Source organism: Apiotrichum porosum, assembly GCF_003942205.1.
Source record: "Apiotrichum porosum strain DSM 27194 chromosome Unknown scaffold_2, whole genome shotgun sequence".
NCBI classification, from domain to species: Eukaryota; Fungi; Basidiomycota; class Tremellomycetes; order Trichosporonales; family Trichosporonaceae; genus Apiotrichum; species Apiotrichum porosum.
This window is the reverse complement of record NW_021167109.1, coordinates 1,226,828-1,239,431: the sequence shown is the minus strand read 5'-3', so window position 1 is coordinate 1,239,431 and position 12,604 is coordinate 1,226,828. Positions and strand designations below refer to the sequence as shown.

The 12,604-nt window shown below is 60.8% G+C and overlaps 5 protein-coding genes across 5 annotated transcripts; 3 read left to right on the top strand and 2 right to left on the bottom strand.

Annotated features, from left to right (window-relative positions):
* Window positions 1-2,819: 2,819 nt before the first annotated feature.
* Window positions 2,820-3,560, top strand: MFALPHA2 (Mating factor alpha precursor N-terminus; the record flags this gene model as incomplete). Its single annotated transcript, XM_028620073.1, has 1 exon — window positions 2,820-3,560. The coding sequence occupies one exon, from the start codon at window positions 2,820-2,822 to the stop codon at window positions 3,558-3,560; it is 741 nt and encodes a 246-aa protein (XP_028479045.1).
* A 3,243-nt stretch (window positions 3,561-6,803) lies between these two features.
* EHS24_004497 (uncharacterized protein) lies at window positions 6,804-7,808 on the top strand (the record flags this gene model as incomplete). Its single annotated transcript, XM_028620072.1, has 2 exons — window positions 6,804-7,069; window positions 7,124-7,808. 2 exons carry the CDS (start codon window positions 6,804-6,806, stop codon window positions 7,806-7,808), a joined length of 951 nt encoding a protein of 316 aa, XP_028479044.1.
* Window positions 7,809-8,188: 380 nt separating this feature from the next.
* EHS24_004496 (uncharacterized protein) lies at window positions 8,189-9,783 on the bottom strand (the record flags this gene model as incomplete). Its single annotated transcript, XM_028620071.1, has 4 exons — window positions 8,189-8,827; window positions 8,868-9,025; window positions 9,064-9,475; window positions 9,517-9,783. The coding sequence occupies 4 exons, from the start codon at window positions 9,781-9,783 to the stop codon at window positions 8,189-8,191; spliced, it is 1,476 nt and encodes a 491-aa protein (XP_028479043.1).
* Window positions 9,784-10,897: 1,114 nt separating this feature from the next.
* EHS24_004495 (uncharacterized protein) lies at window positions 10,898-11,793 on the top strand (the record flags this gene model as incomplete). The annotated part of the gene is made up of 3 exons (XM_028620070.1): window positions 10,898-11,159; window positions 11,223-11,294; window positions 11,348-11,793. The coding sequence occupies 3 exons, from the start codon at window positions 10,898-10,900 to the stop codon at window positions 11,791-11,793; spliced, it is 780 nt and encodes a 259-aa protein (XP_028479042.1).
* Window positions 11,794-11,922: 129 nt separating this feature from the next.
* Window positions 11,923-12,600, bottom strand: ERG28 (ergosterol biosynthesis protein; the record flags this gene model as incomplete). The annotated part of the gene is made up of 5 exons (XM_028620069.1): window positions 11,923-11,975; window positions 12,014-12,132; window positions 12,180-12,270; window positions 12,350-12,490; window positions 12,534-12,600. The coding sequence occupies 5 exons, from the start codon at window positions 12,598-12,600 to the stop codon at window positions 11,923-11,925; spliced, it is 471 nt and encodes a 156-aa protein (XP_028479041.1).
* Window positions 12,601-12,604: the final 4 nt, after the last annotated feature.

Here is a 12,604-nt window from a genome sequence, read left to right as displayed (position 1 = left end):
TGACAGTGGCTCTCTTTGGCAAACGACACACGCAGCGATCCCGCAAGGTTTAGACTCGGTCCGCGCTCCGGGGGCTCGTTCCTCTGCATCACACCAGCAAAGTGTCTGCGTCTCGTCGGTCGGTCAGTTATACCCCGGCTTCCCCCACGGACTGCGTCGCTCGGACGTGTCCTGACCCCACCCCGCGAGGCCCTGGTGCGCGGCCCTTTGCGGGTCCTGTCCCACCCAGGATCCCCCCCACATCAGAGGCCCAGACGTCTCTCCACCCCCCTCGCCCTCTTGGCGTTTGTTGGCGTCTACCTGCTCGAGGCCCACTGATCGCACTGACGCGTCAGCCGGCGCTCCGCGGCGTCCATTTTGGCGCTGGACAGGTCCGCAGGTCCACATGCAGAGAGAGAGAGGTGTTTTCCGCGTCAATCGCGCACAGGGGCCGCGGGCGCGCGCGCCGCATTTCGGATGAGACACCGTCATATGGTTTTCAAAATGCAAAACAGAGCGCCGGCAGAGCGAGAGAGCGAGAGAGGGTGTGCCGGCATGCCGCGCGCGCTTCGTGTCTTGATGCGGCAAAAGGGTCTTGTACCGCGCGATCGAGCGAGCGTTTTGTGGGTGTGTGTGGTGTCATTTGACGAGGCGAGGTGTGCTGCAGGCGCACAGGAGGAGGGTCTCGTTCGCCTTTTATTGTGCTGCGTCTCCTGTAATCGTTCCGGAGTGTGCCTGTTGTTTGCCTTGAAGTGGGCCTTTTGGCCTTTGGCCGTGAAGCCGTGAAGCCTTGAGGCTGTACCCCCCCCCCCCCCCCCAGCAGCAAAAAAAGGCTGCAAGTAGGAGGCGGGGCGGGTTTCGTCTTTTATTTTTTGCATTGGCACACCCAGTGGCTGCCCATTCAGCCCAAGGGGAGGGATTGCGCGGGAGGGAGACGAACAAGTAGCCGCTGCGTGTAAGCGAGAGAGAGAGGGGAGAGGAGAGGCTAGAGGCAGAGACCAAAACACGCGGGGCGGTTGGCGGCAGGAGCATCAGCAGCGGAGCGTATAACCCACCCATGTGTGTTTTGCATTGCTGGCTGGGTATGCTTGGCTTTACTTGACCACCCACATGGTAATGCCATGGAGAGTAAGGGAATGTTAGGATATGCAGTGCATATGTTCTCTCTCTGTCTTGTGCCTGCGGCCCACAGCCCATGCTCTGAGCTCTGCTGCCGGGATGCCCACCAGCACGAGTGTACCGGGGACTGGAGGTGAACACACGCGCGGGAGATTGCGTCTGCGCGTCTGCCCGCCTTCCCCTCCCTGGTGGGGCCGGGCGAGAGCGGCTTGCACTAGTGCGTTTTTGAGCCAAATGGCACTAGTAATAGACAGAGGGAGAGAGGAGAGAGGGGAGAGAGCGCATATGGGTGAAATGCAAATGGAGAGGACACCATGCATGCATATGGAGAGAACACCTTTGACACACTGATATTGCACATGATGGGCATGCACGGGCAAAAACGGCCCGCACAGGGCAGCCCCCCCCCCCCCGCACACCCCGCCCCGCCTGCCCGCCCACCCGACGCGGCGGCGGCGGCGCTGTATGCGAGACACACTAGTGCCGATGAGAGGGGGTGGGGGTTCTAATTCGGCTGGGCAGGCAAAAGAGAGCGAGAGCACTTGCACACTGTTGCGCATGCGTGCCCGAGTAGAGAGACCAGAGAGACCAGAGAGAGCGAGGACAGCTTTACCCGTTAGTGTGCATGGACTGTGGGCGGATGGGATGGACAAGAGGGCACAACGCGCCAAGACGGGAACGACGAACGACGAGAGACCTCACAGGGGCCAAACCTCGTTGCCCTCTCTTTCCTTTCCTGCATCCTGCATCAGACATGACGCGCGTTGCAGGGGACGGGCGTGGGGGGGGGCAGGCCATATGCACCGTGCATGTCCCATCCCATCCCAGCACCCAACACACCCAGCACGCACGCACGCCATAACCGGTGAGAGTGAGAGAGACAGAAGGAGAAGCACGAGGGGCGGGGACCGTTGCCCTCTCTCTCTCTCTGTCCCATCCTTTCTTCCTTCCTTCCTTTCTTCTTCCTCTCCATCACCCATCACAACCTACTTTCTTCTCCCCCACACGCGCGTCCTTCTTGCGTTCCGCCTCCCGTCTCTTTCGCTCTCTCTCTGCATTCCAATCCTCGCCTCCCTCCTCCTCGTCACCCCGATCCTCGGTCTTCATCCTACAGGCACCAAGTGGCGCTGGCGAGACCACGCGGACGATAGAGACGACACGATTGTGCCTCCCCGGACACCACCTCCTCTCACAAGGGACCCCCCTGGACACGCCGTCGGCGTCGAACAAGGCACTCGTCTCGAGTAACTGGGTTTGCTCCTCGTCGCTCTCGCCGCAACCCCGCCCGCCCGCACGCACGCACGCGCAACAGCACACGGCAGCACGGCAGCACACCCCCACCCACACCCACGAGCACGCAAATCCCACACCACCAACCTCGGGCCCTCCCATCCTCCTCCGTCGCTCTCCTCTCACACTCTCTCTCTCTCTTTCGGCCCGCACACGCAAAGAGTCTTTGTCGGTCACGTTCTTTCTCGTCACAACTCTCTTTTCCTCTCATCGCCAACGCATATATAAACTAGGCCACAAACCACGCAATCCTCTTGCTCAACGACCTCGTCCCCCCCCCCCCCACACCCACACCCACCCACCCCTTTCCCTAACAACACAACACTGCCACACAACCCCCTCCTGCCCCGCCTTCACCCCCCCACCCAACGTACCCAACACCCCCCTTTCACCCAACCCACCCACCCAAACAACCAACCAACCCATCCAACATGAAGCTCTTCGCTGTCCTCGTCGCCCTCGCCGCCTCGTCGGCCGTCACCGCGTCCCCCATCCCCAACGCCGACGCCGCCCCCGTCGCTGAGGCCCAGTCCGGCTGGGGCTCCTCGGCTGGTGGCTCGCCCAGCTGGAAGCGTGACGCCGAGGCTGAGGCCCAGTCCGGCTGGGGTTCGTCCGCCGGTGGCTCCCCCTCGTGGAAGCGTGAGGCTGAGGCCGACGCTCAGTCCGGCTGGGGTTCGTCCGCCGGTGGCTCCCCCTCGTGGAAGCGCGACGCCGAGGCTGAGGCTCAGTCCGGCTGGGGCTCGTCTGCCGGTGGCTCGCCCAGCTGGAAGCGCGACGCCGAGGCTGAGGCTCAGTCTGGCTGGGGCTCGTCCGCCGGCGGCTCCCCCTCGTGGAAGCGTGACGCCGAGGCCGACGCCCAGTCCGGCTGGGGCTCGTCGGCTGGTGGCTCGCCCTCGTGGAAGCGCCAGTCCGGCTGGGGCTCGTCCGCCGGCGGCTCTCCTTCGTGGAAGCGCGACGCCGACGCCGAGCCTGAGGCTGAGGCCCAGTCCGGCTGGGGTTCTTCCGCCGGTGGCTCTCCCTCGTGGAAGCGCGACGCCGAGGCCGACGCCCAGTCCGGCTGGGGCTCGTCGGCTGGCGGCTCGCCTTCGTGGAAGCGCGACGCCGACGCCCAGCCCGAGGCCGACGCCCAGTCTGGCTGGGGCTCGTCTGCCGGCGGCTCGCCTTCGTGGTAAATGGACGCGTCGTATCGTATCGATTGAAGCCCACCGTCCTTGTCCTTATTCACACACGGGTGAGTACCCTTTGTTGTTGACCCTCACTCTCCGTGGGGGTTACGTGATTTGCGTGATTTCCTTACTCACATGTCCTTTGCGCAGATCTCGGATTCAAATCGTCCTTCGTATACCGCAAGTCAAACCACCACCACCACCTACCCACCTACCCACCGAACACACACACACACACACCTTGAATTGAACATTTTTGTCACGTCCGATCCCCCCATCTCAGCTTTTTTTTCTACTTTTTTATGTCTGCCGCGACACACTCCCTCGCAGCAATCCCCACCCCCACCTTCGTCATCGCTACTGTACACAAAGCTGGCGGCGAGAACCCAACCCCTGCCCGGTCTAAATCCGTCCCGCCACCCCTAGTCTTTTTGTAGTGTTGGGTCGGTTTCTTTTCTATTTTAGCATTTAGACCACCACCACCTCCTCTTTCCCCCTTCTTTTTATTTCTTGTCCTCGCCAGTTGTCGGCCTTCTGTTGTCAATGATGAAACTATTGTCTCCCCCGCATACAACAGTACAGCCACCAGTACATCACACGAGGGGGAGGGCATGGGCAATGGGTATGCGCACGCTCACGCACGCACGCACGCGCGCACGCACGTTCACCCCCGGTCCCCCCCCCCTTCCTCCTTCCTCCACCCCTCTCCCTCCGGCTGTATGCAGCACGTCTGTCACCATTAACCGTGGCGGGGCATGAGGCGTCGCGGGCTCCGGCCATTCCAATCGATCCATTCCGACCCCCCGCGCGCGCCTGCCCTATCTCTCTCCCCCCACCTCTCTCTGGCCCTTGACGCAGGCGCCATCGACCGCCGCTGCCGCCGCCGCGCCGCGCACCCTACAGTCTCCAGGATTTCGGGCCACATTTTGCCATCAATTTCCATCGAATATAGCTTACGCCGCATAAAAGGGACGATCACCAGGTGTGTGATCTATGATCTGTGTCTAGGTAGGTGTCTCCTTGGGTGTGCCTCTCTCTGTGTCTCTGCCCAGAGATCCAGAGAGAGAGAGACACACATCTCCACCACACCCCTCACACACGTCACACACCACCACCCCACTTGCACTAGTCTCCTTTCGGTCCATTCAGACCTCGGTGTGATGCCCTGCGCTTGCGCTCTCCTTGGGTCAGTATACCAGGGAATCGGAGTGAGGAGGAGGACTTGGCGGTTAGTGGCTCGTGCCGTGTCCCCCCCTCCCTCCCTCCTCCCTCCTCCCTCCTCGCTCCCTTTTCTTGATTCCTTGATTCCTTACTTACTTGCCTCTTGCCTCCTCTCCCCGTTAGCATGCGAACCAGAGCGGGGCTCGGGCTGTGCAGGGAGGGCGAGTGCCGCACCTCCACAGCCCGGTTCACTGGGCCCGTGGCCCCGTTGGCCCCGAGGCCCCGAGGCCTCGTGATAAGCGACGACGGGCTCGATGCCGCGGCCCGCGGAGGTGGGAGCATGTGGTACCGTGGTGTACTCGTCATGTGTGCGTGTGCGTGTGCGTGTGCGCGTGCTCGTGCGCGTGCGCGTGGTTCCCAAAGTCAAGTGGGGTTTGTTAGCGGCAGTGGCAGACGGCCGTGGCAGACGGCAGTGGCAGTTCCAGTGGCAGTGGCAGGAGGCAGGCGGCAGACGTCACGGACAGGGGGGTGACGGACACATGGACATTCATTTTGTTAGTGTATAAAGTGGGGGAGCCGGGGGGTCTGGACTCGGGTCTGGCGATGCTCGCGACGAGAGCGTCTTGAATCCCGTTTGCATAAGGTCGCACATACCAAAAGGGTCGTTCGGACATGGGTCCATTCCATGTCAGTTGGCAGCACCGTGTCGAGCGTCGAGGGTCCCCGGAGGTAAGAAAGATTACCACACCTGCATCTTCCGCGACGCAGCTGACATTACCTGTTGCAACAGACTGTTCTGAGTAAAACTGCCCTCGCGCCAGGCTGCCGGATCTGGGAGTCGGCGGTCCTCCTCTCCTTACCTTGACACCCCCACGTGCAGCATTCAAAGTCTCGCAGTTCAGCACGCCGGCGCTTGATAGCCGTCCCTGTGTACGCCAGGCAAGCGAAAGCCCTCCTCCAGAGCCTTCACGCTGCAGCTCATTGTTGATGCTCGAGTGCCACGCGCATCGTCTGTCGAAGCGAATGTCTGAAAACAGGAAACGTCACTTGAGAATGAGGCTGTGGCGGTCGAAGCCGCAAGCAGAAAAAGGTAGACGAGACGCAAGACCCGAAAGAGTGTGGCGGCCAACGCTGACCACGTCGGTCAAGCTTGCGAGTCCAAGTCCAAATCGCCAGACTCTCGAGCTGAACAAAAGGCCCAGGATCTACCTGCAGCTCGACATTTCCGACTTGTGCTCGACATTTTTGACTTGGGCGCTGAAGAAAAAGCCGTGCTTTGTTTCGAGAACAATCCGAGATGGTGGGTAGCGACAGCTTGCTCGTTGGTGTTGTGGCCAGGGTATGCGCCGAATGGTCGTAAAACAAGGCGACCCTCATGTAGCCTTATGCACAGTATCGTGGCCACCACTCATACTGCTCGTGGGCTGCTCGACGAGAGGCGAATAGTTGTCGTATATGACTGGTGTTTTAGCGGCGTGCGGGGTGTCGGAACGGAGGCAGAGGAAGCGCCTGCAGCCGCATCCTCGAGTGCGATAGCCTGCCTGCATCGAGCACGGCTCAGCTCACGCTTGTACCACTGCTTTCGCTCTCAGAAGGCATGTCCGCGAGTCGCCGCACTCGCCACCGTGCTGTCAGCATTACCGGAAACCCCGGTGGCCGCGTGGAGATGCGACACGGCAATGCACCTCTACGCGGCGCCACATAAATGGCCGCGTAGAACATACATTACAGCCGCCTGTGCCACTGGCCACTAAGGCCACACTAACCTTCTCCGCCTTCTCGGCGACATCGGTCTCTCTGATCTCTGATGGTTTCACAACAGTTTGCCATCGGCAACCTTGACAATGCACCTTTCATACATTAACCCATCCATCCATCCCGCCGCCAGATCCATTCATTGCTCCGTCCATCATCTCTCCCATCGCTCGTCACGTCTCCCTGACGACGGCTTTTCTACAACCCACAACCCGTCTTTCATTCGTATCCCTTTCATACATCCACCCATCCGACCCACGCGCTCATATTACCTCTGGAATAACCCCGCCAACCTACTCGCTGTCGTCCGTTCGCAGCCTCGCGCAGCCCGTCATGACCGCCGCAATGCCGTCCGCGGCATGCCCCGTTCCGACTGTCCCGGACGGCCATTACGTGCCGGATATCAACCCACAATTCCCCCGCACCGAGTACAAGCGTCTGGCATCCTACTCAGACCCCCTCATGCGTCCGCACTCGCGCGTGCTCTGGGCTGCGCGCGACGCCTCAACCGAGTGGGCGCGCGCCTTCGCCAAGCAGGACTGGGATGCGATCGACGAGGCGACTGTGCGGCTTGTCGTGTTTGACAAGGCGTACGAAATGTGAGTCCATCGGGGGGTGGCGCAGCGCCGAGGGACCTGTGAATGCCAGAGTAGCACAAGCAGCCCGTTTGGTTTTTTACCTTCACCTCGCACACGCTCATGTCACAGAAACCAGGCGCAGTGGCCGCTTCGTGGGTCGCAGCACCCGCGCGAGTGGCGCACCGAGACCAACGAATACCTCACCATATCCTTTCTGCTGGCCGTGCTCGCGTTGCAAGGTGCCGGGCAACACAGCCGCGTCCCGCTCCGCAGCCGCGTTCTCGCCTTTTGCCGCGCGGCACTCGACCTGTGCGCCGAGCCCGTCGTCGATGCCGGCCCCTCCCACCTCTTGCTTCTTGACGACGACCACAAGCCGCCTCCGCCCGCCTCACGGGGGGACCGCATCGGCAGATTGCTCGCGCAGTACGACCCCGCTGTGCGGCACGCCGCCTTCCTGGCCAAGCCGATGCCGCGTGACACGGCAGCGTTCGTGCACGACCCGCAACGTCGCGAGTACGTCCTTGGTGAGCACCCAGACATCCCGGACCGACATCCCGGACCTCACGCACGGCGTGTCGGACCGCAGCTCGTTGGCGTGCGAGTCGGCTCGGGGAGATGCCGCGCCGGCGACTCTAGTGCCAGCGTCGGCGCGTCAGGACATGCAGACTCCTTGAGCGCGCCGTCGTCGGGTGAGCGGCGTAGCTTGGACGAACAGCGGAGTGAGCAGGAGAGGCCAAGGTGGAAGGAGGGGTCCAACTGAACGAGCGAGCGATGGCGTGTAGCGCTCGAGATGTGTGTGTATCAGGAGTGTGTATCAATAGCCCGAACAGTGTCGTAATATGTCGCATAGTTTTATAAGTGGGACGTCATGTTAGATGTTACGGGTTGGACTTTAGTAACATGCGTCGACGGGCTCGAGGTGGAGATGGGGGCATGCGGTACCGAGGTGCGTGCGTCATGCGTGCACATCATGTCAAGCGCGTGGTTCCCAAAGTCGGGTGAGGTGGGGGATAGCCGGCGGCGGACAGGGGGGCGACGGACATGCATTTTGTTAGTGTACAAAGGGGGGATCTGGACTCGGTCTGGTGCCGTGGGTGTGAACAACGAGAGATGTGGAAGCGTTTGCTGGTTCTGTGCGCCTCACGCCGGAAAGTTGTTGCCGAGAAAGTCAAACGCCTCGCTCATGTCGAATGGCCAGTCGATCAATAGATCGTCTGGCAGCTGGACCTGTTCGTTGGGCTCAGTCTGGGCGGGGAAGTTGAATTTTAACAGGTCGTCGAGGACAAAGTCGTGTCCGGCGCCAGGGACTGCGCCGGCGGCGGGAACAGCCGGCATGGTCGAGCTGGACGACGTCGACTGCCAGCTGTGGCCGCCCTGACCACCCATGACACCGGCGTCGGGCGAGATTGCGGGAACGGACGACGGCTGGGATGGGCTGTGCGTGTTGCTGTTGCGCACACGGTCATCCATGGCCCCACCGTATACGTGGCCCGGACGACTCGGTGGACTGGCGTTCCACGCCGTAGGTGGCATCACGCGGTGGTATACCTGGTCGCGACGCGACTCGACGGCGGCAGCAGTCATGTACTGGTCGATTCGCGAGACGTGGTCGCGCAGCTTGTCGGCGATGCCCTGCGCGGCGTTGAGTGTGGATTCCAGCTGGGAGAGAAGCTGGACCATGGCGAGGAGCACGGTGCGGACGTGCAAGTAGTTGACATAGGAGATTGGTGACTGAATCACACCGCCTAGCAGGTGACCGACACCGGCAAGGTGGTGGAGCTGGAGAGTCAGCACAGCTGCGATTTCTTGCTGCACTCACGATCGGAGAACTAATGCCCTGGATGTATGCTGTTGGCACCGTCGACAGCGCGTCAAGCAGACCGCCGGCAATGTTGCAGCGCTTCTCCACGGTGGTCGTGTCCGACAGACCCGTCATGACCATCTTGACTGTCTGCATCGTGACGATAATGTCGGCCGCTGAGCGTTAACACTGTAACGGAAACAAAGTAACGCACCTTGGTACCCGTATCGGTCCTCGTCAATGTTACCGCTCATGGCCTTTGCAAACTTGAATTCTGCTGGCAGATCGTCATACAGCCTGTCTACGACCTCGAGCACCTCCTCGACCGATGGCCCAGCACGGTCTGCGTACAGAGCCGTCACTCGCGAGTTGTCATTGAAGTGTGCACGCATGCGCAGTTGGTCAAGCGCATGCTCCAGGATACGATACAGGTCGCTCGTAAAGTTCCATCCGGTCAAGAAGGAGACCTTGCGCGGACCTGGTCGTGGCTCGATGCCAGTCTCGGTGATCTCGTCGTCGTCGTACACTTCTGTGGGGTAGAGGACATTGCTCTGGTACTCGCGGTGGCGCACGACCAGACCCCAAGTGGTAGCAGAGTACACGTCAATGGTGTAGGCTCCCCAGAACTGGTCGTCGTTAGTTGTGTTTACCGGTTGGATCAACTCACCAACCGCCGCCTCTCCTGCACCTCCGTCTCGGGCAGACTGATAGGCCACCTGGCCTCGTTGTGGAACCCATCCGCCGCGCACATGGTGACGTAGTCGCCCATGTGGGTCGCCAGCTGCCTGACGTTGCCATACTGGATGCACAGAATGGCAAGCACCACCTTGGCGCGCTTGTAGTCAAACTCTATCGCCTGAGACAGGTCTGCTGGAACGGCTCGCATTGAGGCGTCGTAAAACACCTCAGAGGCTGGTACAGACGCCGGCAGCATCGGGGGAACGCTTGCGCCTCGGGAATCGGTCATTTGGCCTGCACCGTCTCGCACGCGCGCGACGGAAATGGCACACACGGCCATGACCGCGCAGAAGAAGGCCCGGTCGGTCGTGTACCGTCTTGCATGGACATCGGCAGCGAACGTGGGCCAGTGAAAGTAAGGCAGTCTTGGCGCCTGGTCAACAAAGGGGGATCGCAACAGCCCGCCGGCAACAACTCACATGGGGTATACAACGCGGTGGTATGTCTCCACAAGCGTGTTGATTACCTCGGCTGACGCCGGTGGTTCATACACCCATGGGTCAGCGGAGGCCGACGACAGCGAGGTACTGAGACCCCTGGCCGCCGCAGACTCTGTGGAAGGGTTGCCGCGGGGCACAGGCTGCGGGCGGGTCAGTGGACACAAGACCGGTGTTACTCACTCCACGGCGCTTGATTGGCCGGTTGTATGTACAGTCTGAGCCAAACGCTGCGCATGGACCACACGTGGAGGGGTCAGAAGATGTTGAGCACTGCCGAGTGTTAGACTTAAAGAGGACGCATGTGGGTATGACCTATATTACCTTTACGCCGCTGCGGTGACACCTGTCACAAGCTCGCTGTTTGTTGTCAGATGACGCGTTATTGCCGGGGGCCATGAAGCGGAAACACTTGCCGTGATTCTCCTCCGCTTGAGGGACATTCCCGACTGAGAGTTGACATCGTCTGGGCTTTGGGAGCCGCCCATGGTGACGGGACGTGGTATTCGTTGTTTGTGGAGGTATTGCAAGAGATGGACGAAAGGCGCCCGATTATGTCGTCGGTCTCTTCACTCCACCCAACGGAAGCCACAGCAACAGGCCCCCACCCAAAACACCCCCGCGGGACCATAGCGGAGGTATATTGCACACAGGTCTCCCACGGGTGCCGTCCTGCACACTGGCGGCTGTCACCGGCCGGTACCGGCGGCGGCACACACACGCGCACCAAGCGGGAAACGCATAACCGGAGGTGAGCGCGAACAGTGTGGATGCATACTGCGTTCTCATCAAAACACACTTGCACACCTGTACACCCGTCTCCATCTCTCTTTCTTTCCCTCTACACTCCTCCCACCGCACACTCCATTCACAATGGCCCCCAAGCACATGAACCTCACCCGCCCCACCCCTACGGTCTGGCAGATCTCCCTCAACTCGCCCCCCGACAACCGCCTGCACCCGGACCTCCTCGCCGAGCTCGGCTCCTTCCTCGACATTGTCGAGGCCGAATGGCGCGAGCAGGGAGACAAGTACAAGGGTGCCGGTGCCCTCGTGCTTACGTCGGACATTCCCAAGTTCTTCTCCAACGGTCTCCACCCGTCGTCGCTCGGTGACCGTGGCGGCTTCTTTGAGAGTGAGTTGGGACTGACACGTTCCCGGCCGCTTATATCCAGTGCTCTAGCTGACCCCTTTGCAGACGTCTACGACCCCATTACCTACCGCCTCATCACCTTCCCTCTCATCACCATTGCCGCTGTCAACGGCCACGGTACGTCTCAAAGGACACTCATACTTCGGCCAAACTAACCCCCCCCCCTACAGCCTTCGCCGGCGGCATGGTCCTCTCGCTCTGCTGCGACTTCCGCGTCATGACCGGCAACAGGGGCATGATGTCAATGAACGAAATCTTCCTCGGCGTGCCCCTCCCCAACTCGTTCAACACGCTCCTCAAGCAGCGCATGTCGTACCCTGCGCTCCGCGACACGCTCCTCGGCAAGCGCTGGAAGCAGTCCGAGCTGCTCGCCGCGGGCATCATCGACGAGATTGTCGACGACTCCAAGGACCCCAAGGCCGTCGTCAAGCGCGCCATCGAGCTGGGTACCGAGGAGGGACCCAAGGTCGCCAAGGGAGCCTGGGGCGGCATCAAGGAGGGTGTGTACCACGACTACATTGACTCGTCGCGCTCCCACCGCCAGCTCTGGCTGCCGGACCAGAAGGAGAAGGCGTTCTGGGACCGTCTGGACCGCAACAACAAGGCCAAGCTTTGATGAACCAAAAGGGGGGGGAGACAGACAAGTAATGTTAGTTTGTTGTAGGAGTGCGCCAGACTAGAAACTGCCCGTGTGATGGACGAGACGGGTTGGGTTCATGCAAAGGATCTACTTTTGTGAGGCGGATTAGAGGCCAAGGTAGTATGAGCGCTGCGTGAGCATCCACACGACACCGGACGCTGGTGGGTTAGACTGTTGCAGGTTCTGTTCAACTCACAGCCAACAAGGAGGGGGCCGATGGAGGCGCGGTTGAGCTTGACCGTGCCAAAGATGAGCCACTCGGTGCCAAAGTGGAAGGTCGCGACGCCAAACGCGCAAATGGCGAGAGTGTAAAGGCTGGGTGTGAGTTGGAGCACTCGAATGGAAAGCATACTTCAACTCACCCAGGGTTGGAGATGTCGTACGCCGCGAGAGCGCGAACAACAGCAGCCATGGCGGTCCAAGCACCGAACAGACGGCCAGCGAGGGGGTTCACTGTGTGTGGTCAGCAAACGCCATGTCAAGAGTTGAAGATTGGGACCGCAGTAGCGCAACTCCACATCCTAGAACCCACTGAGGTCAGGCTTGCCGCCGTACACCTCCTTGGACTGCTTGAGGGTAACGTAGTTTTGGGCCACGTTGTACACCGACGCGGCACTGGTGATCAGGAGCCAGTACGGAAGCAAGCCGCCGTCAGCGGGAAGGGTGGGGAGGTCTGCATGTTAGCTTTCATGTGTCGTGGACTCTAGTTAACTCACAGGCGGCCATGTTGAGAGCAAACTCGGTGATTGTGGTGAATGGTACGATGGTGGAGGGCAAGGACATGTGG